Source organism: Drosophila grimshawi, unplaced genomic scaffold (genome assembly GCF_018153295.1).
Source record: "Drosophila grimshawi isolate 15287-2541.00 unplaced genomic scaffold, ASM1815329v1 contig_848, whole genome shotgun sequence".
Taxonomy (NCBI): Eukaryota; Metazoa; Arthropoda; class Insecta; order Diptera; family Drosophilidae; genus Drosophila; species Drosophila grimshawi.
The window spans coordinates 21547657-21573471 of NW_025063692.1; the positions used below are offsets into that span (position 1 = coordinate 21547657).

The 25815-nt window shown below is 38.1% G+C and overlaps 3 protein-coding genes across 4 annotated transcripts in view; 2 read left to right on the forward strand and 1 right to left on the reverse strand.

Annotated features, from left to right (window-relative positions):
* The window catches only part of LOC6564600 (probable serine/threonine-protein kinase tsuA), a 45577-nt gene extending 43261 nt beyond the window's left edge, over nt 1-2316 (forward strand). The window contains exon 5 of the mRNA XM_043216233.1: nt 420-2316. Coding sequence (XP_043072168.1) covers nt 420-2269 — 1850 coding nt within the window. The 3' untranslated portion in view covers nt 2270-2316. The remainder of the gene's footprint in view (nt 1-419) is intronic.
* An 11653-nt stretch (nt 2317-13969) lies between these two features.
* LOC6564599 (myotubularin-related protein 4) lies at nt 13970-20618 on the reverse strand. 2 transcript variants are annotated; one of them, XM_001991229.2, is made up of 15 exons: nt 20467-20618; nt 19434-19560; nt 18479-19368; nt 18185-18375; nt 17913-18108; nt 17655-17840; nt 17430-17594; nt 17234-17366; nt 17068-17173; nt 16663-16994; nt 15911-16601; nt 15674-15830; nt 15511-15615; nt 14939-15141; nt 13970-14429 (listed from the first exon to the last, which is right to left on the reverse strand). In XM_001991229.2, the coding sequence occupies exons 2-15, from the start codon at nt 19546-19548 to the stop codon at nt 14237-14239; spliced, it is 3663 nt and encodes a 1220-aa protein (XP_001991265.2). In that variant the 5' UTR covers nt 19549-19560; nt 20467-20618; the 3' UTR covers nt 13970-14236. The 2 variants fall into 2 exon arrangements, with proteins under 2 accessions (XP_001991265.2, XP_032593948.1); XM_032738057.1 differs by lacking the exon at nt 14939-15141 and having other exon boundaries at nt 20467-20547.
* Nucleotides 20619-21532: 914 nt separating this feature from the next.
* Nucleotides 21533-25269, forward strand: LOC6564598 (endoplasmic reticulum resident protein 44). Its single transcript, XM_001991228.2, has 7 exons — nt 21533-21763; nt 21913-22003; nt 23098-23189; nt 23792-24185; nt 24263-24529; nt 24636-24834; nt 24893-25269. Exons 1-7 carry the CDS (start codon nt 21713-21715, stop codon nt 25044-25046), a joined length of 1248 nt encoding a protein of 415 aa, XP_001991264.1. The 5' UTR covers nt 21533-21712; the 3' UTR covers nt 25047-25269.
* Nucleotides 25270-25815: the final 546 nt, after the last annotated feature.

Genomic DNA, 25815 nt, shown 5'->3' on the forward strand with positions numbered 1-25815 from the left:
GAGTCAGATTGAGCTTAGTTGAATGTTAAGCAAATGTTGCAACAACCGATAAAGCACCCCTCGCTAAGTTGCCTTGGTTGGGTTGGGTTGCTGATGGCGAGGTTGCCGCACTTTTATGCACAATCAAATGAAATGAATTGTGGTCTTATGGGCAACGGATTTTGTGGTCTTAGACGAGGGTCACAAACACAAAAACAACAACAGCAACAACAACAGTTACGACAAAACCAGGAACAACAACCATCCGCACAAATATGGCGATTTGTTGTCCCCGGGCCTAATAGAAATCTATTACTTCCGAGCGAGCGCATCGTGCCGAGACTTACAATTTCAATTCCAATTCCTTCCATACATGCTCGACTCCACCTCATGACTCCTTCCAACGCGCCGCTAAATGATATTCTCAATCTCAATTGCAGATGCTGCTATTGCCACCGAATTGCCATCGGCCTTTGAACGCTTTAAAGCGCTCCGTCGCAACAATCACCGCAATGGGCACAAGTCGCATAAGAAACGCTACAAGGACTACCTCAAGCATAGTCCACCGCAGCCCACTTTGACGCCCAAATATGCATTGAAGCTGCGTAAGGATCGCGAGCATCGCCAACATGAACAGGAACAGAAACGGGAACGGAAAGGGGATCGTGAAGTGGACCAGGACGCGGGACGGGAGAATGAACATACCCATGCGCATGCTGCGCCCATTTTTGCATTGGGCATGCGACCCAAACCCTTCTACGAGGGCCAGGTCAACTACTACGACCATCATCAGCACGTCGGGCAAGAGCAGCAGCAGCAGCAGCAGCAGCAGCAGGAGGGGGAGGAGCAGCTGCAGCCGCTGCAACCAGCAGACAGTCATCATACCGAAATGGAACGTCTCATTGCCAATGATAATAATATTTGGTATCGTCGCATTAGTCCAGTATTGCGCAACGGCGTCAAAAGCAGTGAGTCGCAGCAGCAGCAACTGCATCATCAGGCTAAGCATCATCATCACCATCATCATCATAATCATCATCATAATGCATTGAAGCACCATCATCACCATCAGCATCATCAGAATCAGCATCAGAAGCATGGACGACAACGTGCACCGAATCCCTATCAGCGAAAGCCACCCACACAATCCTCGTCACCGGCAACAACACCAGAGCCACCATTGCCACCGCCAAAGCCGCAATTGGGCCATCAGATTACCGAATTGGAACAGCTGGAGCGCTATTATGCCAAATGGCCGCATCTGGCGCGCGTTCAGTTTCAGGTGTATGATGAACACTATCGCGAATCACATCCGGAACTTTATCCCGACTATGATGCGGACGAGGATTATGAAACAGCAGCGGAATTGGAAGAGGCACAGCAGGATCACGGCGAGGATTCAAATTTGCCGCCATATATCAAGAAATACAATCGACGTAACAAACAGCTGCTGAATCTGCTCGAAGGAACATTGCCGCCGCCACCATCGACCCCCATCAGCATGACTCAATGGAGCAACTCCCAATTGCAGCCGGGTCTGCACGAATCAGCCGCCAATCAGCCACAACAATCCATCCGATTGGATGATGAGTATGTGAAGCAAAAACGTCGGCGCTATCAGCAGCGCTATGATGATCTATTTGCCCAACAGCGAGGCAGCACCACCAGCCGAACAGCGATGACAACGACCCCAATGCCGCCAACGACAAGTCTGCCGAATCAATTGCCCGAGGAGGAGAAGCAATTGGATGGCCATCAGCTCTCAGCTGCCGTTGACTTTTGGCAGCGGGAGATCGATGCGGAGACGAAAGTGACGCGAGCAATGCCATCAAGTTCCACACCAAAACCGGCGCTCTTTAAGTTACCTCATTATCCGGCAATTACGGGCAGCTTTCTGGGCACGCCGCGCAGTCGCAGCGCACAGTTTGTGGCAAATGTTGCCGGACGCGGACAGAGCAGCTGGCATCTGGCATCTGCCCCAGTTGCTGGTCCAACTTCAGGTCCAGCCGATGGCGATCTACCACAGAGCACCACAGCGCAGCCGTCGTCGCCGCTCAACTCATTTGTTTATCATCGCGTCGTGGATGGCACAGTTGGCGGCTTCTCCTCCCCCTCCTCCTCCTCCTCCTCCGGCTCATTGTCGTCGTCGTCCTCCTCCTCTGCAGCCGGTCGAAAGCAGCGTTTGCCATTTGTGGCCATCACGGATCGACGGCTAGAGAATATCAGCGCACACAAATTGCTAGCTGAGCGACACAAAGACTTTGAGCAGAATCACTTTCCGATGCCTTAAGCCGCTCTACATTAAACAAAAAACAAAAAAAAAAAAACAAATATATAAAAATAAACTAAAGAAAACAAATGAAAGAAGATAAAGAAGATTAAGAAAATGATAAAACAAAAAAACAAAACAACCACAAAAATTTACACTGTGTAATGGAAAACAAGTTTGAACCAAGGCAAAAGCGGAATGAAGCAGAAGTGAAATTAAATTGATTTTAAATGACAGAGGAAGGGAAAAGGTGAAAGGTGAAAGAATTAGATAAAAAAAAAAACAAAACAAAACAAATAAAAGCAAACCTATAAGCCGATTATTGGTAATGGAGCGCAATTAATCGTTGAAATTCCAACAACACTTGCGAACTGCAACTTGGTTCAAAAAGGTTTTCCATCACAGACTCTAAACTTAAAACTAGACCTAAATTTTAGTAGACGCTTTTGAATTGTGTATGTACATCCTTTATTTTGAGCTATGTATAATGTACTTATTTGTATCTTTATCAAGTGCTAGCAAGTTAAAAAAAAAAAAACAAAACACATTTAAACTAAAATTGTCTGTCTGTTTTTTTTGTTTTTTTTTTTTTTTTGTTCTTGGGTAAGTAATTTTGCATATTAAACATAACCGAAAATCGTAATAGGCAATTAAAGAATATATGTATGCATATATATATGTATATATATATATATACATATATATATATATATATAAATATACAAAAAAACAACAAAAAGAAAACTAAATTTAAGCAAACATTTTTTTTGTGTATTATAGAATATGACACAAATACACAATCACAACACGTGCAATAGTAGATACACACACACACACATACACACACACACACACTCTCACACACAATCTATCTGAGAGATCTGCGGTAGCCAGCTTAAGGAATTTCAAATATTTACGCCGCGCCTGAAAGTATGCAGCACTTTTTCGACAGTTTGTTAGAACATATACTACTCGACATAGTTTATATTTCAAGCTGATCTCAATGTTTAGCAACAACTTGGTGTTGTAAGTTGAATAAGAATACATGTATACTATATATATATGGTATGTAGAGCGCAAGTTATTCTTTTTGCTTCATGTAATTTGGCTTATTAACTGAAAGCGCTAACCAAATGCTTATTTGTTCCAGACATTTAAGTGCACGCATCATCATGAAATAGGTTTCAAAATTAATTCAAAACAAAACAAAACACAACACAACAGCAACAACAAAATAGTTTTATTGAATGGTCATAGTGTATATGTATTGTAGAATTTGTTGGCATATCGAAACCATTTAAATATACCTATTCAACAAACCATTCAAAATGTATGTGAAAAATATTTCGTTGGCCTAAACAGAAATGAAGAAAAATAATACAAATAATAGAAAATGTTTTTAAAGAATAAACATATATACATATATTGCATATGGCACACTCTCGAACATCAGAAGATCTACTTTATCATATCAAGAGATATAACGAATACTTTAAATACGTTTTATTTACGAAAACTTCATTTAGCTAATTACTCGGATACAGGGTTATTAAATATTTATCGAAAACGCGTTCTTGGATTTTAATAACATTGTTATATTGAAAAGAATAATGAAAAATATCCAATTTTGTGTACATGAAATGGAAAATGAAAATCGACAATGCTAATTAACATATCAAAAACCAGCGAAAAGCTATGAAAAAAATTAATAATTTAATGAAAATTCAAACATTCATTTTATTCTCCAAGTGCATGCTGTAAAACAAAACAAAAATAAAATATATCTATATCAAAATACATATTTATATTTATATGTTACATATTCAATATAAAAATGTTTAAAAACATAAAAGCTTGTGTTACTCTTTTTGCCTTATGTCAGAGCCAAAATTTCAATATTTCCTGAAATTCCGTCATTTTAGCTATTGTCCATCAAAACTGATACAACTGTTGCTGATCTACAAAGAAAAACAATCAAAATAAAAATAAAAATGCTGTTAAAAATGCTGTTAAAAAACCACGCATGGAATACGCTAAATGTTTTATATATTGCTGTGTATTGAAAAGGGAAAAGTAAAAAATACAAGAAATGCAATTAAAAATACGATACATGTCTGTAAATCACAATTCGAATAAGCTAAAGAAAAATGCAAAATGCAATTACTTAGGCGTTATTACCAGCAAAAACTCACAAATACACACACACTCAGAAAAACACACAAAAACACAACTACAACGATATAGACACACATCTCATTATGTGGAAACATTTTAATGGAATGAAATTCAATAAAGCAACATTTATTATTTACGCATAATTACATGCTGTGTGTCTGTCAATTGAATTCTTCTTGTCTCTGATTGCCCTATTTTTTGAACCAAAAATTGAACACAAAACAGGAGAGAACGTTGCAGAACGTGGCATATATCGGCAACAACCTAGCCTTCAAATTGTGGATGATGTGTGGCTTTATCGATTTGCAATTAACGATTTTATCGATTTAATAATTATATTAATGGCCACAAGCATCAGCAGGAGTAACAGGTTTGTTGTGCCTCCGTGCCTTACTGCGATGAGATTATGTCCGTACCAATGAACGATCTTGCTGAGCCGAATCTTTACCGCAGTGTCCAGCCTCAATTTGCAGGTGGATAGCTCTACTTTCTTGTTTACTTGTTTGGCCTACACAGCGATCATTCGGGGTCTCAAGGCAGTCGATCAGACTGCCAATCCATATGGAGTCCCATCTGATGCGGATTATTAACTTGATAAAGCCCATTGCGCCATACGACGAGGTCTCCGACTCGATGATGGCCAGTGCAGCCGGCTGGATCGGTGATTTGTGCACCTCGTTCGGACCACGAATAAAAAATCAAATTCCATTTTAAAATAATATATATTAACTAAACTGAAATATTTACTATCGTCAGTGAGCAATTGCAAATAGTATTTAATAGGTAGACGAACTGTATACTAAGCTTAAAGGATAATAATGGAAGTAAAGTGTTCTGATCGACTCCATACTCCTTTTGAAGTGAACTTTATTGGCGGCTTGGCTGGCAATTCCATTAACAATCGATGTGCGTACAAACATAACTCTTTAATGCGCCAACCATCGATGTTGGCTGGTGTTGCAATCAGTCATCGCACGAAGCACCCATGAGGATTATTGGGTACTGGGAGTTTGGACCTGTGCCTTGGTCTGGCTACTGCCTGCAGCCCGTTGTCTGATGCCAATCGCAAAACCAACACAAATGCCAATGGCAAATGGCGAATGGCGAATGGCGAATGGTGAATGGTGAATGGAAAATGGAAAATGGCATTTTCATGATGTTGTCGTGTTGTTGCTGTGCGCATTGAATCACTTAAACGCTTATAAATGAAACCGGCGGCAGTTGACGCCGCTTTCGTTACCGCTAAAAGTGACGCACAAATGGCAACAAAGTGCCGCTTAATGTCAGGGTGCAACAAATTTATGTACTTACTATCGCAACGGTTATATGGCTTCAAGTATGCGTGGCAGCAATATATCGCCCGGATTCCCAGCACACGTACTAACTGCACTTTTCAATTACGGTTCCTGCTCGCAGCGCACAAGCGACGCGTGCGGGGTGATCTGGTATGAGGTGAGTTGGGGTGCCATTTGCAAGGGGGCTGGGGGTGGGGCTGGGGGTGTGTGTGTGTGTGGTGTGTGTGTGTGTGAAAATCTGTCACTCGATTTGCATAAAATGCTGCCGCGTATTTCTCCCTTCTTTTTTCCTCCTATTTCTTATATGCATCGCTGCCATTTGCCAAATAATTTCAATTCAATTTACAACTAACTTAAAGGAATGCAGCAGCAAAAAAAAAAAAAACGTTGCCCGAAAAACACAATCATTGAATACTCTGCTTATATCAGTTGAATCATTCTGACATCTCGGAATAAAGTCCAAATTTATATATATAAATAGGTTTTCTTCAAATATATCATGCGTTCTTTTGTGAAGGTTTTTTTTTTTGAAATCTTTCCTGAATTCATCATAATAACAAAATAATGAATTTTCGATTATTTTACTTTAATATTTTATGAAACATTAGCTATAAAAGATTGGTTACAATAATTGGTATTCTTAGTTTAGTTTCAAGCAAACGAACCAATTAAATATCGACATACAAATTATATTCAAATGTGCCTTGGAATTGGAATGGATTGCGGATGATAACATATTTATTTACTTTATCATAATCCACTTGCCTGACTTATTGCGATGCAATAGATCAACTATCCTGCATTTTGCCCCTCCCCGGGCTTATCCCGGCTTATAATGTGCCTTTGGAGTCTTCAAATCGAATTTTATTCATATTCATTATTTTTTATTCAGTCTAGAATTCAAAGCTTGACCAAAACCCGGGTGAGTTAGTAAGAAATATATATGACTGTTATAGAGTTAAGCGCATAGCTGATATAACCAATTCTTGGCTGCTAGAGCAAGTGGCAAGTGCAGCATCAGCGGGCGCAAATTTAAATAGACACGTAGAAGGGACAAATGCCAAATGGAGACATTACCAGACGACAAAGACAGCGGCAACGTCACCGACAGCGACACAACTGCACACACACACACATGCCGAAACTCAGACACTCAAACACTCACACACACAATCTCTGATACACACGTGGCGCAACACACAAATGTAGCACGTTGCATTACCGTCAGAGTCAGCGACACACGTCTTTGCCAACACATTTGCCGTCGGTCCTCAAGAAATAGCGCTGGCGGCGCACACTTGCCAGCCATCGTCGGCACCCTTGCATCCTTGCATCCTCTCTCTCTCTCTCTCTCCCTCTCTCTCTCTGTCAGTCTCTCTCACAATCTCTCTCTCCCTCTCAACCTCTTGACCCACCCTTTACACGTGCCAAATGCATGCCACAGTCTGCCTGCTGCATAAATATACACTCATCTATCTGTGTAGTTGTCGCATATGCGACACTCTCGCTCCAAACTCCGTTTGTATATCAGAATGTAGAATAGTACAAGAGTATGTAAATATAATGCATATTCATACAAAATCATTTTTGTCTGTCTACTCAGAGAGAGTCTTCTAACGTTATCAAATCCTAGCGATAAGTCCTCTACATTAACCATACAAAGAAAGGGTTTCCAGCTTTTTACTTCAAATCTTTTGGGCGGGTCACCAGAAATATGCACACAACATTTTCATTTTCAAATGCCATGGAAACTTCTATTAAACTTTAATAATTGTACATTTATATTTTGAAAAACGAATGACAAAAATTTGAATATGTCTCAAAGACTTTAAGCTGACATGAAATGAAAACATGTTCTTCAATTATTATTATATTATTATTATTATTATTATTATTATTATTATTATTATTATTATTATTATTATTATTATTATTATTATTATTATTATTATTATTATTATTATTATTATTATTATTATTATTATTATTATTATTATTATTATTATTACTATTATTATTATTATTATTATTATTATTAACAAATTTTTACAGGTTTTACAACAATTGACTTCACAACATTTGCCACATTCGAATGTTGGTTAAACCGCATTAAATCTGCTTACAACAATACTAAGAAGCTATAATGCTCTAGTCGAGTGTGCTGAACCCCATTCCTAAGTCATACAAGACATTAAAGATGTATACACACCCGATAAGAAAGATATATGTTTCAAATGATGGCTTGGATTGCAAACGGAAATCGATTTTTATATATATTCGCGAAAAAAAAAATCCACTAAGCAATTTATACATAATTGAAAAGGTATATGGTTTGTGTGTGGGAAATTATTTGATTTGTTGTGCGTGGGACGGGACGGGACGGGCTGGGACGGGACGGGACGGGACGACAACAGCAATAACAAACAAACAACAAAGCAACAGGACTAACGGCACATAATCAACTTTTTAGAGTGGAGCCCCCTGGGGGGCGACCATTAACGCACGACTCGAGGCGAGGGTGTGCTGTCTCACAACCATAATTATAATAATTATAAAAAACAACAATTAAAGCACATAAGTATTACGCCCAAGCCAAGCTATAACAACAACATCAACCATAACAACAACAAGAACAGCAACAGCAACAACAACAACAACAAAAAGCACTGGCTGGGCAAATGGAAAAAAATTGTAATTGAAATTTTAATAGAACTTAAGTCGGGACCACATTTACAAAAGTAAAAGGCGCCAAAGCCCAGACCCAGCCAAGTCAGGACCTTCCTCTCTCCCTTTCTCTATCTATCTCTCTCTGTCTCTCTCTGTCTCTCTCTCTCTCTCTCCCCCCGCACCATCCTTTGCACTGCCCAGTTGGCAACCCAACCGTCTGCCCCCCTTTTGCCTTGTTGTGTTTGCATTTGCCTTTTTTCCGGTGCGCGACTGAATTTTTGACAAGTTAATTAGGTTGTTTGTTTGTTGCTCTTGCTTTTCTGCTTTTTCGCCATGGTGTTTTTCTTGTTGCTGTCGATTTGGTTGTTGTTGTTGTTGTTGTTGTTCATGGTCTTGTTGTTGTTGTTATTGTTGTTGTTGCAGCATGCTTGAGGGCTGCTGGCGCCGCCGCGGACGCAGTCGCCGATGTCGCACATTTTAATTTGCTTTTGATAAAGCTCTTGTAATTGCGACCAGACAGTTCTTGCTCCGCTGCCATCATCATCCCTCAGTGGGCAACGGTCAGCTCATGGCACTTGACACATGTAGATGGCTAACACACACACACACACACACACACAGACACACTCACATACACACACACACACACACACACACACACAGACACACTCACATACACAGGCAGACAGACAGACAGCCCCACAAACTGATAATGTCCGAAACCGCAGAGGGTTTCGGAACTTTTAACTATACTTTAAATTACATTTATAACACTAGAACACAAAAATATAAATTAATAAAGATGTATAAACAGAAAAAAAATATATTTAAATTGCATTCAAAATCTGATTAATTTCATAGATAAACCTTTTCTAAATTCAAGAAATGAATATATAAAATGCGATAATATTCTAAAAACAAATCTTTATCTAAAAAAAATGTTAAGCCAAGTTTTTTTGGCCAAATTTCAAATTTAGTATTACAGAAAAAAATATCCTTCGCAATTTTATTTTATATTGTTTTAATTTTCATAATTAACACTTCCTTTTTAATAAATATAAAACTCTCAATATAATAATAAAATGGCAGTTATACCATATAATTTTATAGTAATTATACCACATAATATCTTATCGAATTTCTTACAACATTATGAAGCCCGTTTTATATAAGTGGAAAATACGAATTTTTGAAACGAAATCGAGAAATTTACGTTTCAAGTTTCTGCTTTCAACTTCAAACTGTTGTATCTTCCCCAATAATTGGCCAATCTCCGAATTTCTTCCAACATTATGAAGCCCTTTTTATGCCCTGCACCCATTAAAAATGGGTAAAAAGGGTATAATGATTTTGTGCAAATGTATGTAACAGGCAGAAGGAGGCATCTGCGACCCCATACGGTATATATATTCTTGATCAGTGTCAACAGGCAAGTCGATATAGCCATGTCCGTCTGTCCGTCCGTCTGTCTGAACACGCAGATCTCAGAGACTATAAGAGCTAGAGACTTCAAATTGGGAATATAGGTTCTCGTATACCAGGCGCAGATCAAGTTTGCTTTATTTTATCGATAACTGCCTCCGTTTCTCGATTATCGATGCATTCAGATTTCCGATAGCAATAAATGCCACAATTTTAAAGGCAGAATTTTCTACTTAATATATAATATGCAATTGCATATTATTGACCAACTGCCCAAATTGAATCAAGATCGGATTGGAAAGAGCCAAGTTATTGTTATCTTATGGATCTCATTTCCATCAGCAGCCGCAAGCATCAATATGCGAGCGCATGTGTGAGAAAGAGATGACAGGATAATCGACGCGAGCGTCAATATGTCTTTGTGTGTATTCTGCAGAGCCCCGTTACCCCGTTACGATTCCGTGTACGTATATGTGTATGTATGTATGTATTTATGTATATGCACGTGTTTGTTGCCAGTCAGCTAGGATCAGTTCAGACCAGTTCAGTGCCCGAGCTTGCTATAGGAAATGAGTGCACTTGCAGACCTGCTCACATTTGGGTGCAAAACTTATTATAGGGAAACTTGCCAATAGTTTTAGAATATATTTAACAGATGGGTTCAGGGTAAATCGTCGTCGAGCTCACTCGACTACAGCACTCTTACTTGTCGCAAATTAAATTGACCATAAGCTTGACAGTTGTAAAGTTGGAAAACTCAATAAAGAAAACTCTGCTCAACTCGAGTCGACAAATGTCAGGGTTAATAAATGACTCTGAATATATTATATGCTCTCAATTACAATAAGCAAAAAAAAAAGTGAGAAATTAAAGCAGTTGGAACTTTAAGGTGATTTACTAGTAGTGGCAATAAGAGAATGCTGCTGAGAGCAGCGTAATTATTGACTGACTTTGCCACTTGGCTATATATTCAAACCACAAACAAATCCTTACCCATGTAAAATTCCAATACATTGTCAGGTGCTAATGTATTCAGGCGTCTATAGCAAATAATTCCATTTTATATACAGTGTGGATTTGGTTCATACCAGCGACAGTTGCCAGATGCCCCTGGGCAACGTTGACATTGCCAGCGATGAAATTTGTGCCGAGCTGTTGTTCGACTTTAATATTGGTGAGTTCATATTTAATATTGTGATTTTGCTTTGTTTTTTATGTTAATTGAAATAAAGCAAGTCTTTGCTAGTGCTTCGTCTTGGGGGCCGTTCACTGTCGTCTTTGTACATTTTCTCCACTTAAAGTGACTTATTGGCCAAATTTGCCTAATATGCGTATACGCAATGGCATTTCAATTAAATGTCGACTGGCGGCATTTCATAGAAACAAAAAATGAACTGTGAATATTTTTCTTTTTTGCACTGAACAAAAGGTGAACGGTAGCCGGATAAGGGTAGTGTTGGGATGGAATGTGTAGAAGAAGGCTGAGAAGAAGATGAAAGCAAGTAGCTCGTTTTATGGCACACTTATTCATTAAATCTTCAGTCCGCTGCAATCCGTGCTTTTTTAACGCTAATTAATCGAGTTAAGTTTATTGCAGCCAAAGCAAGTCACCAGCAAAAAAGCAGCTCAGCAGCCCAATCCATTTATGCAGTTGTTTGTTGCTGTTGCTGTTGTTGTTGCTGTTTTTTGTTGTTGTGCTTTTCCTAATTTTACTGCTGCTCATCTATGCGAATATAGCACACACAAAAAACAAAGTAAGCAAGCAAGCAAATGTCTTTCAAACGAACTTGGCATACACTTACAATTCCAATGGAACCCTTTATCTTGTTACTTTGATTAAGCTAATTAGCGAACCCTTCAATTGTTGCTTAGTATCAGCTTCTCTCTCTCTCTCTCTCTCTCTCTCTCTCTCTCTCTCTCTCTCTCTCTCTCTCTCTCTCTCTCTCTCTCTCTCTCTCTCTCTGTCTTTCCCTCTCTCTTATTGGGTTCTTAACCTTTCCCTTTTTTAAAATGGTTTCAAAATTTTTGGTGTATGTTAATCGTTAGCATTCGATAAAAGTGTATGGGCATTTTTTAGATATGTGTAAAAAATATTTGAAATGTTAGTTTAGAAAATCGAAAAATGTGTTTGGAAAATGAATAGGGTGTTATAAGATACATTTTATTTTTTAATATTCGAGCCCCGCTTCAAATCTGGTTAGTATAAGCGGGTATATCGACTCGGCTAGTGATGTTGATCAGGAATAGGATCGGATTCATCTCTTTCAGTTCGTCACAAGAAATGTGTACGACAAGCGTTAAAAATATACCCAAACATATTCAATCGATAATCTTCAATGAATCGAAATATAAAACCCAATTGTCAATCAGGGAAACTAAACATATCTTTCGACTTAAATATTCTAGCTTGAAACATTAAGCAAAACGCGATCAGCACAACTTAAACTTGAGACTAAAGACCTACTCAGTCGCGTAGCAAGATTACAACAATGTACTTAATACCCTACCCCGCAAAATCATAAAAACAATAAAAGAAAACCAGAAAAAAAAAATATATATATATATATATGTATGTATATATACGTGTACATTTGCAGTGAGGGTCCATGGGTGAAAGCGGGTGGAAGGAAGCCCAGACAACACACACACACCAGGAGCAGCAGGAATTGCAGGAGGAGTAGTTGAGTCCTCGTCAGCATTTTAACAGCACACACAACATACACACCCACACACATATATATATATATATATATATATATATATATATATTTATATATATATATATGCTGAGTAAATCTTACACGCAGCCCATTTAATTTCAAGCACCATGTGCGTGCCGTGACCTGGCTCGATGGTTGGTGGTTAATGGGGGCGGGTCCTCGGGAGGCGACTGCCAATTCTTTCTTCGCGCCTTAAACAATGACAGATTTGAATGCACGTTTTATGCGTACACGATTTCATTTTCAACACTTTTGGCCAGACTCCAGCCTCCTCTGTCTGTCTGTCAGTGTGTCTGTCAGTCTGTCTCGATTAGTTTGCTGAGATTTGTATACTGTAATAACGAAGTTGGAGGAGTATATTGGGTTACTATAAAGAATATTTGGAATATTTGTATATCGATAAAAATCGATAAGTGCAATTCACACTTATTCTTCCACAATTTTAAGGCTAGAATCACCAAATCTGAGAGTTATATTAATGATTATTTCATGGCCAACTTCACTCATGAAATTTGTTTGCCATCAGTTATCAGCTGGCATTAAACTGGCATCGGAGTATATCGCAGTCGGTTACCCGCTGTCGACAGCAACGTTCTTACTTACAGCGTTCTCTTAGGGTATTATAATAATACAATTTGATGACTTTGTATGCCAAGGGTATTTAATGTGCAGTATTCAGAGGATGCCTGGTCATTCATGGTTGCCTTCTTGACTGATTTATCTTCAATCAGCAGAGTCAATAAAAATGTCAACTGTTAGTTATTGGAAAACTGAATCAACATTAAACAATGACGAGCATATCTGAGGTTTACTATGTTTCCATTGATACAAATCCCACTGCCATTACTTTGTCAAAACTCAAACGATTTTCGTACGTTTCATTGGAACAAGGTTTCACCACTAAATTGATGTTACATTCTTATTTCACAACACGATTTCAGCTCGAAAATTGTTATAGTTTTAAGCTACATATTGTCAAAATCTATATTTCCTGTTGCATACACAGAGCTCTAGTCGGTTCAATGACTACAACCTGGCAGTATCTGGCAGCACAATTGGCGAATATTCGCAAATGGTTACATTCGATTGGCCGATAAGCGCCAAACTTATAGAGCTTATAGAGCTATAAGGGTGATAGCACCTCGATTATTCAGCAATCATTTTGAAATTGATTTTCATTTTTTAGTTGTATTTGATTTAGTCACTCAATAATCAGAATGACCTTTGTACTACACACAGTACAACTCAATTGTATTAATTGTGGTGAGAGCAGATAAGATACGGCAAATAATCATTAAATTTCGATTTATATAATATAACTTAATAACTTGGTCGACAGACAACTTGCTTAGCCACGCAAGAGAGATTGTATGGCGTCTATGATTTGATCAACAAAAAAACTCTATAATGAATGAGTTAACAATGCAAGTAAATGATTTTCGTTTTCTTTTTTTTTTTTGTAATTCGTTTATTTTAGTATTTGAATGTACAATTGTGTTCATATTGTATATATCCATTGATACATCTAACAAAATTTGTATAATTTCGTGTTTCTACAACTTTGCACAAATATTTTTTTTTGCTATAATAGTGTTAACATACATATATGCAATAAATATTTGAGTATATTATATTTACATATTGTTTTTAACGTTAGAACCCTAAAGCTTATAAAACAAAAATAAAAAAAAAAGGAAACAATTCAAAAACTACTCGTGAGAGCTTGCAGAAGGCTGTTCCACTACATTTGAGATAGGGTCAGCAGAAGCACGGCATTCGTTCACTTGCGTTGTAACAGTTGTATAACAAGAACCACATAGTCTCACTGGATTGAAGAGCTTTTCAAATGGTAACGGCGCCCAAAATTCCGAGCAGTCAGCACAAAAAATTTCGCCACATGATCTGTAAGCAAAAATATAGAAGAGTTTAGATAAATTGGAATTCAAATCAATGTTCATTTTGGAAAATCAATCATAAGACCATAAACTGAACACAATCATATTAAAGTTAAATTTATATCTGTTAATCACGAGTGTTGTACAAAATGAGAAAAATATATTTATTACAGCCAATCTGACATTAGTTCAATCTTTTAATTCGCCTCCGTCATCGAATCAGACTCCACGATTATGTCAACCATTATTGCAAATTCTAAAAATACGCGCATTTGTGAAGTTGAGTTTTAGACATACAAAATCAAACAAAAAAGAAAAAAAAATAGAATTTAATATTAAAATCCTGCTAATGATAAAACAAAATGTTTGACTCCAATATGATTCAAAGATTGTAATTGTAACTAGCGTAGAACATCTGCCAGATTGATTGCTGCGAAATGACGTTATAATATACTAAAGATACTTGAAAACAAAAACGAAAAAGAATAAAAAATACTTTAATGTTGAAATGCGCACCGACAATGATGTTTTCTTCGTCCAAGCCAGAATTCAATTTGACAATTAGAGCAACGTGAAACGGCGTAATCTGGTACCCAAAGAACACTTGAAGCTTTTTTCTCTTGTATTGAGGAAGTGGCATATGACGATGGACCACTACGTTCTTCTACGGCTTCCCAAGAACACGTCGAAGCATTTTCAACAATATCCGATCCGTTTTCCTGAAGAAATGCAAATAATTAGACCAACAGAAACCATTTTCATGACAAATACGGCATCTAACGCTGGATAAAGGCGCATGCCCCGATTAGTTAAATATATTTTTACCCATATTTGTATATATTCATTAAAACTATCCAGCCAAAAATGTCAAGATTTAGAAGCTTCGTATTTTTGTTTTTTTTTTTTTGTTTTTTTTTTTTGCGCCCGAACAGAGTAACTGAATGTTAGATAAGGCTGGATATATTCATCTCATCTTGTTTTTTGTTTTTTGTTTTTGTAAGGTCATATTAATTATCATGTATATATGTAAATTTGTATAAAGGCGTATGTTTGTGTAATTTATAGTTCGAATTTATAGGTATAATTACATGCTCCACATTAGTTGATACGACGCTGTTGCAGCTTGGACATCCCTTTTGTAACAACGCCAAACGCATGCCATGAATTTCCCTCAAAAGAGCTTCCTCGCGTACCTGAAATAACAAAAATAGTTAATGTCCTTATTGGCAAAAAAAAAAAGACGTCAGTTACCTTATGTTCCTGAACGATTTGATGTAGTCGAATGTTTTTCTCACTTAAGCCATGTGCCAAGCCATCGGGACACGAAATATTAAACTGTGGTCGCTCTTGTGATCCCTGTGGCGTCGGAGGCAATAAAATAAGTCCAGCTGCCGGTAAATGGAGTGCACTACAATTGCAGAATCAGGTTTGTTAGCCATATTTATATTTTTGACTGATCACTTTGTGAACAAATGCCAACGCACTTACCTGGTATTATCTGTGTATTTTGAATGCGATTGCTCGCGATTCAGGCTCGACCAGAGCATGTTCCTTCGCGTTGGTTTACATGACGTGGACTCATCACCGTTTGCATACGTATTATGCGATAGACAGTTAAATCTTTGATGTTCAGGTGATGGAAGTAGAGAATCGCCATTGTTGCTGCCATCGACTGAAGGCATAGTTGCATAAGGATTTTTAATTACATTTACATTTGCATTTGTTTCCTTGCTGCTATCATCATTAGTTGTACTCTCTGTCTGAATATGCGGATCCAGATGCTGATGAAATGTATCGCATTTCTCCATATTTGCGTTGGTGTTGGCGTTGAGTTGAAAATATCGCAGATTGTTGGGCTTTATGTGGACTCGGGGTAAGTTGCTGTAACTTTGACTAATTTTATTGGTATGCGCAACGCAGGTTCCTTCGGTCTTTTTTTCTTGAGGTATGACGCCAGCATCTGGCTTTGAAGGCACATCTCTGTCTTTGTCTTTGTCTTTAGATGCTCCGTTTGCTTTCTCTGTCTCTGCTATCTCTGCTGTCTCTGCTGTCTCTTCTTGTGCAGATCGTGTTGATTCAATAGGAATTAATGTATCCGTACTAGTATCCATTTGGTCTTGGCCCTGACGAACCGTCCGGCTATTATCACTAATGCTTTCAAAATTGGAGGGAGCCTGATCTAAATGATTGAAAGTTCAAGTTTAAATTAGTTGCTAGAAAGCGTATAAGGTAAAACTAACCGTTTGGGGAATCACAATGCGTAAGTTCTACGAGCTCATTGAGCTTGGCATCCATGCGCATTATAGTGATTTTGCCATTATGGGATAAGGACCCGTCATTTAATATATCACATTGAACTAAAGAAGGAGTCTGTTCAATCTTTTGCTCAGATAACAAACTTGTGGAATCGTTTTTTGCGTCATCCTCCAGTTTGGCACTGTCGCACATATCCTCGGAGTCAGAGTCTTGTTTGATGACATGCCTTGTTGCATCAATTATGCACTCCTTTGCCTCCGACCGAATGTCAAACATGGAATTGCTGCTCACATTTACATTTAAGCCATCAGTCACACTGAAATGATGCAGATTGAGATGGTTTAGCTTGAGATTGAATACGATATTGATTGCCACAAAGCAACGCATACATTGAATCAACAGTCAGATTGGGATCACTCGATCTTCTCGATATTGTGCTCTGAGACAGCTCATTTGTTGTTATGTTCTCAGTTGAACGAGTTTTCGCAGTCGTGCCTAAAACGAACAAAAACATTTATCAAATATAATTGAATCTAATTTGTATTCATTGCTTACCATTCACATTGTGAACATTTTGTCGTTCATTGCTTTGCAAAGGGAGATCGGTACCATTTTGATTTCCCAAACTACCGAGGTATACATCAGACCAAAAATGTAAAAATCGCACACTGTGCGCTGGCCAAAGCACCTGAAATTTGTAACAAGCAAACTGCTATTACTCAATTAAAAATGTAGAAATATGTGGTTATACCTTGTCAATATCATGCTTATACAGTGGATTCCTATACATTGATTCAGCTAAAAATGGCCATACTGAAAACGTTCGATCGCAGACTGCATTTTCAATGCGTTCCTTTAGCGAATTGCACAGAAATGTGCCGAAGAGACATGACAGTGAGTGCTGGGCGAGTTTAATCTAGAAGAATTGGTTTGCGTTGAAATTTGATGCATTTGATAAACACACATTTTGGCTTACCAGATAACCTATGCTAAACTCAAAGCTGCAAGGGTACTGTTTGTGTATTTGGTGCACCAGATCGAGCCACTGCAGGAAAACTGGGCAACGTTCGTTCACCTCGTCCGAATTTGGTCCGTTTCCTGAGCGATCAGCAAATTTGTGCCCAAAATTCAACCATTCGCGTTCAACTAATACTCGAAAGCCCTTAAAAAGAATTGCAATATTATAATTTTGTTTTCGTTTGTTGTCTCTTCTAAACATAAAATGGCAGCGTACCTCGACCGTTCTGTAAAATGGATCCAAACAAATTTGAGCTGTTGCCACGATCTGTGGTGTGCGATCCCAACCATCAGAGCAATGCACTAACACTGGACGACCATTCTTTTCGATCGTATGGACGACAGTCATTGTAGCTCCCAATAGACCCGACAGATGTTGCATCCACATCGTTTTCTCCAATTGTCCAAACCAACTGGCATTAGGAGTAAACCGATTTATTATTATTTATATATGTATTATTTGCAGCTATAGTCATTTTGAGTGCTTACTTTGGATCATCTGGTGATGAGGCACACAACTGTCGAACAGCATGAAAGCTTTTGCGTATAGCATGTATATTTCCCAAATTCATGAATTCGATTTCGGCGCATGGATAATATTCGATACATTCACAGCCGCCGCCACGAGCTCGATTCGTGACCGCTGACGTATAGCTGCGTGCATCCACAATAAGGATTTTCTTAAAATAGAATATGAAGTTTCATTTCGGTTAACACGGTTAACACATTTCATCATTTCGCTCCATGGAAAAGAGATTGTTAGTTTGAAATGTACATACTTACCCTGATTTCGTCTAGTGCTAGTTCCTCGTGTGAAGAATCCTCCAGTGATGGAGAGCTTTTGCCAGATGAGCTAGTCTCTCCGTTGGTATCTTTGGCCTGCCGCCTCGCATGCTCCCCTCTGTCGAAGGCACAAGCATCTGCCAATGCTTTCAGCAGCTGCTCATCCTTGTAATTTCTCCAACCCAGCCAGCCAACTTCGGGTTGACTGCAGCGGGCCAAAATGGCCCCAGACTTTTGATGACGCCAAACAACAGCCGGTAATCGACGCGAACCCCGAAAATTTGCAATATTGTGTAGCATTTCGTCAGTGATGCAACACGGAACAAGTAGTTTCTGTGGATACGAGGGGCACAGCTTAAAGTCTGTGTTCGCCGTTGAGATGCGCCAAGATCCCTTTAGGTCAAAGCCCAGACGGGTTACCTCATTTCTAAAGTCCGTCTCGTACCTAATCGCCCGCTGCAAGCGATTCAAATTCTCGTTGGCAGCCTGAACTTGTGTTGATATCGGATTCTCCGCCGCTGGCGCAGGCTTGGAGCCAGTTCCATTGGTGAGCTGGGCGAGCTCCTTATTGCCGATTATGTCGCATGTCCACGAGTAAAATGGAAAGGCAAATAATGTTTCCAGCGTTTCAGGTACCCCAATTAGCAGCTGAACGCGTCGCTGCCATTCCAAGCATTGCTCCGCCGATGGGAACGAACACCTCACAGTGCTGGCATCCTTACAGTTCACGACCAGCTGGAATAGATCCCGTACCTGCACGGTTTCAATCAGGCCGAGCGGCACATATGTCTCAAATGCAGTCGATTTCTTTGATAGAAATATGCGATAATTGGACAGAGCCAGAACGCCGTCATCAGTGCGTCCCAAGTATTTGATTGATTCGCCGGCAACTGTGCGTAAAAATGCAATTAGTGTTTCAGTATTATCCATAACATAGTCATTCAATGGCTCTCACGCTCTTTAAAGGGGACAATCAACTGCGAGTCTTCCTTCTCCATTTGCGATTTTGGATACGATTCCGCGGCTCGAATGAAACAAATCGAAGGGGGCGGTGATCCATCTGACATCATGTGTTGCGGCGGCTGTAATACATACATACACTTATACATATATACATCCTAAAATATCGTTTCGGAAAGTTATATTTCCCTTATTAAATACGGATCTGAATTATTGAAATGTGCTACAAATTAACGAGTTTTTGTTTGTTTTGTGTTTTTGTTATTTTGAGAAGAATAATAGAAGTCATGTGACGATTCTATGCCAAACTGTTTTAGTTTTGCAAAACATCAGTGCACGGATGCAGCACGATATCCTTTCGTATCGTTTTTTGTACTATTTGTTTATGCAATTAAAGCTCTGGCAAAAAAAAAAAAAACAGGTCGACATGTACATACATACACACATACATATGGATATCGAATAGAGAATCCAAGGAAAAACAATTAGATACGAAACATGTTTGAAACATCCGAGTACTTTATTGACAGAAGCATACGTATGCCAGATATGAAGAAATCATATTTGGATGTGGTGGTTGTTGCCATTGCAGATAATAAGTATAACATACGTCAAATTATACATATGTATGTATGTATGTAGACATGCATGCATGTGTGTATGTACATTTGAACACAATTGCGTATGAAAATGACGCGTACTACATTCACATACACACACACATACATATATATATATATATATATATATTTATTTATATATATATATATATATATGTAAATGTGTGTAGATCAAACATGAACATCTTAACAAAACAGACACACCACACACACACGCACACAGAGAGATACTTTCGATTTTAACAAATTGCAAATTTATAAACAATGTAATTATGCACATCAGCATTTACACTTGCACGGACATATACATATGCATGCATATGTATATGTATGTCTACACAGACATAGGTATGATTCCTAAATATTTATGAAACAATAACACCAAAACAAACCTATAAACATACATACATTACTAAGCTAGAAAACCTCAAAATAACAAGTGCAGCTAGATTACTGCGATTTGCAACGAAATAGAAAAACGCGTTTTGTTCTTTTCTTCGTTTTTGAGCACCATAAACTCCATAAACGTCAGCTATTATAAACAAAGATTTGCAAATATTGTTGCATATAGATATGTAGGTGTAAAATTATCACATACATACATATAGGTATTCGTTAATATACCGAGTACTTTTGTCACGTCTCACAAATCGAGTATATTTTATCGATATCGATATCGATTTTTCTGCAAGTTCGAATTGTTACGTGTCGATTTGTCTCTCGAGGTGCAGCGCCGGCCTCCCAATACTCATTTTAGGGGTGGTTATATCCGTTCCCGCCTTCTCAAACAGTCACACAAGACAAAGTATGCACATCACCAATCAGCTGTCTAAAACATCCCCCAAGGCCTCTGGCAAGAATAAACAACCAAAAATACCCTTAACACACGGTCAGACTTCAATCGGAGACTACGTCGTTATAGCCATATTGTTCCCTCCTATCCTGCGCTTCTAAAGACTTTTTTAAAACCAGCATCGTCTAACTTTAAATTGCATATGTACATCTGAACGACAACAAAGACCTTAGGCGCCCATTTCAAAATATTTCATTTCATTCGTCTGTTTAACAACATTAGAAAAATGAGTACAAGTAAATTATATTATAGAAAACATACGTATAGTCTGATGAGACTTTAAATATATTATATTTCATGCTCTATATGTCACTCTGTTCACTAAGCAGACAAAACATTGTCTTTAACTTTTTCAACTATCGATAGTCATGAATTCGCATTCAGCATAGGCATAAATTCTCAAATGCGATGAAAAGGTGCTTGAGTCTCCCATATCATAGTAATTGTAAATAATATATATGTATATGTAAGGACCCGCAAGTATTTGTAGCATAAAAAAACTCGAATGATCTTAACAAACAAAATATTACAATAAATATATCTAAAACTATTTTTATCGACTACGTGTCGATAAGCGTTATCTTGTAATCGTTACACTTACCGAGTACTTTATAAGCGAGTAGTTGAAGATTGTCCAACACTAGCCGTACGCTAATCAACGGAGTTGTTATAATTATTATATATGTAGATACGACGTGACAGTGTTTTCATTCCATCTAATGTAAAAGTGAATTATAATATAATAACTTAGATTCCAGTAGATCACATATACTGGCCGTTCCTGCCGCCCACAACACCAATATGACCGAATCAACTAAGCCATTGCTCTGCTCGTGCTTAGCCATTGTTGCGGTAAGTCAAGTTCTACGTCGACGTGTTCTACCCGCACCCGCTCATTCGGCGTGACTCTCGCTCGACCCGACCCGACCCGGCGTCAGCTGAATTGGATGGATCTGGGTGCTGGGATACTAGTTTACCACGTTTTTCTTAATTGATTGCAGGTTCTACATGTCCTTTACCAACCAACAGATGCGTCGTCTTCTGCGACCGGTGCGCTGGCACTGACCAGTGAAAATATTGATATGACGTTAGGTAAGGCAAGCAGCAACCGCAATCATTTAGCCATTTTACAATATGAATCTAAGCGAAACAACAATCTCGGCAAAAGCAGCGTTCTATAATTACTTGCTTGCTCAGTATCTCAGCTGGTCCACCTACACGTACATATGTATTTAGAATCATCCACACTCACACATTGATTCATGCGTGTGTCTGATTGACGTGTCACAAAAATCAAAGTAAAAAATTCGATAAATTCTAGTTTTTTTTTTTTTTTTGCCAGCCAGCGTTGTACGCCTCTTGTTTTTGCTTCTTTACGCTCACTTTATCAAATCGAAAACAATAATTAGTCGAACTTCACTCATAGTCAGGCGTTGAGTGCGGAAACATGACAATGCTGCAGGAAAAACTAATTACTCCACACAAGATATATGTTTCCAATCTTTAGCGTTAGTTCCCCTAATATAATCTAAGATTTCCCCAAAAAAAAAAATGTATTTTATTATTTGGAGCTATATGTTATAAGAAATATGGAATGGCACAGACTTGCTTTTATTGTTGGAAATGACATTAAATATAAATTATTATTTATCATGGATCATTTAACGTTAGGTTTGAAAACCCGTAAAAAAAAATTGTGTATTCTGTGCAGTACAGTGCCTGCCAAGGTGAATTGCTATTGGTCCAGAACAATCTCTGTCGCTTCATAGTAGCTTCTCACTCCATTATCTTATCAATTAAGGGAGCTTGATTACTAATGACATATAACAACTATAGTTGTCACATGATAATTCATAAGGTACAAAAAATAGGAAAATAGTAAATAGCAAAGTGTGTTTATATTTGGGGAAACTAAGTCTCTGAGATTGGTGATTGAATGACATCTATAGCGGTTCACAGAGCTCTACAGATGCGCTCGAAAACGAGTTCCATATTTTGTTGCGCTCGATTTTCATGATTATCTCTTGCATTCTCGATCTTTAAATAGTCGAATATTTAACAGAGCTCATTTTTTTAATTCTCATATCTTTATGTATATAGTACATACATTCATTTTACATGTTTGCATTTCCATATTGATTACATTAAACATATTTTGAATTTTCCATTTGTTTTCTTTTTTTCAGCATCTAACGAAATGGTTGTCATTAATTTCTATGCGGAGTGGTGTCGGTTTAGTAATATTTTAGCGCCGGTTTTCAGTGAAGCCGCGGATAAGGTAAGCCAATGATTTAAAAATAATAAGGAAAATAGTTTCGACAAGCATGTAACTGTCAGGATATACATCAAAGAATCAATAATTTATAAGCAAAAAAGTTAATTATGTAAGATCTCCTCTATCTTTGGAGCTGTATATAGTATTATAACATTCCATTTTGGCTGTTCCTTCCTCTACTTTTTGTCGAAATGCCAAGAAACTGGTCTCTAGTGATCAATAGTGATTATTTAGGCCGATATGGCTACCTGTATGATTTGGCATATGCCTGCAGAGATAATTCTGTCACTCTGTTTTGCACCTGTTTGCTTTGAATTTACAATAACAATAAAACGGAACAGATGAAAAAAACCACCCAAAAAAGAAAAAAGATATAAATAAAACAAAACAAAACAATAAAAATAAATAATAAAATGGAGCACGAAAACTGAAACATTTGTTCGCGTGTTAATTTATATTTTGTGCTTGCTTTTGTTTCTTGTGGCTGCAATTGTTTATTGTTTGTATGAACGGAGCAAACTGTGTAAACTAGCATCGAGGGGGACGCTCAATTTGGGACTTTTGTAATGATTTTGATGTAATAATGATGTAACCTTAAATTACAGATCAAAGCGGAATTTCCAGAAGCTGGGAAAGTAGTGCTAGGTAAAGTGGACTGCGATCGTGAAACATCGATTGCGTCCCGATTCCACATCAGTAAATATCCCACATTAAAGATTGTCCGCAATGGACAGCTAAGCAAGCGTGAATACCGAGGACAGCGATCGGCAGATGCGTTCTTGGAATTTGTAAAGAAGCAATTGGAGGACCCAATCAAGGAGTTTAAAACGCTTAAGGATCTGGAGGTTCTTGATTCCAAAAAACGTAGCATCATTGGCTATTTCGATCGTCGAGATCAACCCGAATACGACATATTCCGCAAGGTTGCGACCAACCTCAAAGAAGATTGTCAGTTCCATGTCGGCTTTGGCGATGCCTCTCAGGCAATGCATCCGCCTGGTACGTAAACTTGTTCTGTAAACTTGTCTGTAAATGCATATGCACATATTCTATATATTTATTTATTGTATTTGCAGGCGCACCTATTATTGTATTTAGGCCGGATGTGGCTCTATCCCACGAAAATGATGAGACATTTACGGGCAGTTTAAGTAATTTCGATGAGCTGAAGGTGTGGATCCAGGAGAAGTGTGTGCCACTCGTCAGAGAGATAACATTTGAAAGCGCAGAGGAGCTAACGGAAGAAGGACTGCCGTTCCTGATCTTATTCTACAACCCATCTGATCTGAATTCCATTAAGGATTATAAAGCAATCATTGAACAGCAGTTATTGGATGAGAAGCGTAAGTTATTAATATTTCATATTCAATATGGAAGTATTTTCCATTGAGTATGTTTGCATATTTTATATATGTGTGTTATTATTAATACTCTTCTTCTTTTTTGCAGAGAATGTTAACTTTCTTACTGCGGATGGCAAGAGGTTTGCACATCCATTGCACCACTTGGGCAAATCGGAGGATGATCTACCCGTCATTGCGATTGACTCCTTCAAGCACATGTATCTCTTCCCGCACTTCAATGACATGTATACGCCTGGCAAGCTGAAGCAATTCCTTCAAGATCTTTACAGTGGGAAACTGCATAGGTAAGTCAAAGTTGGCTAATACATATACAATATGGATTCAACATATCTTTCTGTTTAGGGAATATCATTATGGGCCGGACCCCACAAGTGATGAAAACAAAAACCATGACAAAGCAAATTCGTTAAAGGGTACATCACCGCCCGAGTCTAAATTTAAGGAGCTGGGCCCATCAAAACACCGTTATACCTTGCTGGAAAAAGATGAACTGTAATATTACAAATGTATATTCACTTAAATATAATTATTAAAAATTTTATAAAATCACAGTCACTTGTTAATAGTCCGTTTTATCTCAAGTCAAGTCTCAAGTCAACGTACGTAATCCTTGCGCAAACGCAAGTAACTTATAAACTAATTAAACCATTGGAGGAGCTAATGAAGCACCTGTCACCTACTTTAAATCGTCATTAAATAATTAAAATAAAATAGCTTGATTAATATTTGTTTTATTAACCCTTTCTTTCTTTTATTTAAGCATGTTTGGAAAATGGTCTAATTTTTGTAGGTTTATTTAATTAATGACAAAGCAATCCTACTTTGGCTTTACCATTAAAATTGTGGCAGAAATATGGCTTCAACGATTTGCAATTATCGATTTTCTGCTCACACAGGGGCCACAGTGATTTTCTTATAAACTGCATAACTTGGCCGAAACGCTCCAGCTTTTTTGGGGCTTCAACCCTCAGCAAAAAAGTAGGCACACATAGGTTTCCCTCTTTTTCTCCCTCTCTCTCTCTCTTTCTCTCTCTCTCTCTCAATTTAATGAAACTTCTCCCTCGAATCCATTGGGCATGTGACGTCTTTTCAGAGGTTATGAATGCCATGTCTTTCACCGCACGAAATTCTAGCCAGTGCCAACTTAAAAGATAGGTTGATAGTTTGTCGCATTAAGCACTGCATTTGAAAACCGGTTAATATATTGACTTCATTTGGCCATTGTATTATCAAGCTTAGTGGCAGAATGATCGTGGGCCTTCTGT

What these genes read in the sequence shown, in the direction of transcription:
- LOC6564598 (XM_001991228.2), top strand. Translation starts at nt 21,713, where the DNA reads ATGACCGAATCAACTAAGCCATTGCTCTGCTCGTGCTTAGCCATTGTT. An exon ending in TCAGTGAAGCCGCGGATAAG is followed by an intron (nt 23,190 to 23,791) that starts GTAAGCCAATGA and finishes CTTAAATTACAG; the next exon opens with ATCAAAGCGGAATTTCCAGA. An exon ending in GCAGTTATTGGATGAGAAGC is followed by an intron (nt 24,530 to 24,635) that starts GTAAGTTATTAA and finishes TCTTTTTTGCAG; the next exon opens with AGAATGTTAACTTTCTTACT.
- LOC6564599 (XM_001991229.2), bottom strand. Translation starts at nt 19,548, where the DNA reads ATGATGTCAGATGGATCACCGCCCCCTTCGATTTGTTTCATTCGAGCC. An exon ending in ATAAGCATGATATTGACAAG is followed by an intron (nt 17,367 to 17,429) that starts GTATAACCACAT and finishes TACAAATTTCAG; the next exon opens with GTGCTTTGGCCAGCGCACAG. An exon ending in AAATCGTTCAGGAACATAAG is followed by an intron (nt 15,616 to 15,673) that starts GTAACTGACGTC and finishes TTGTTATTTCAG; the next exon opens with GTACGCGAGGAAGCTCTTTT.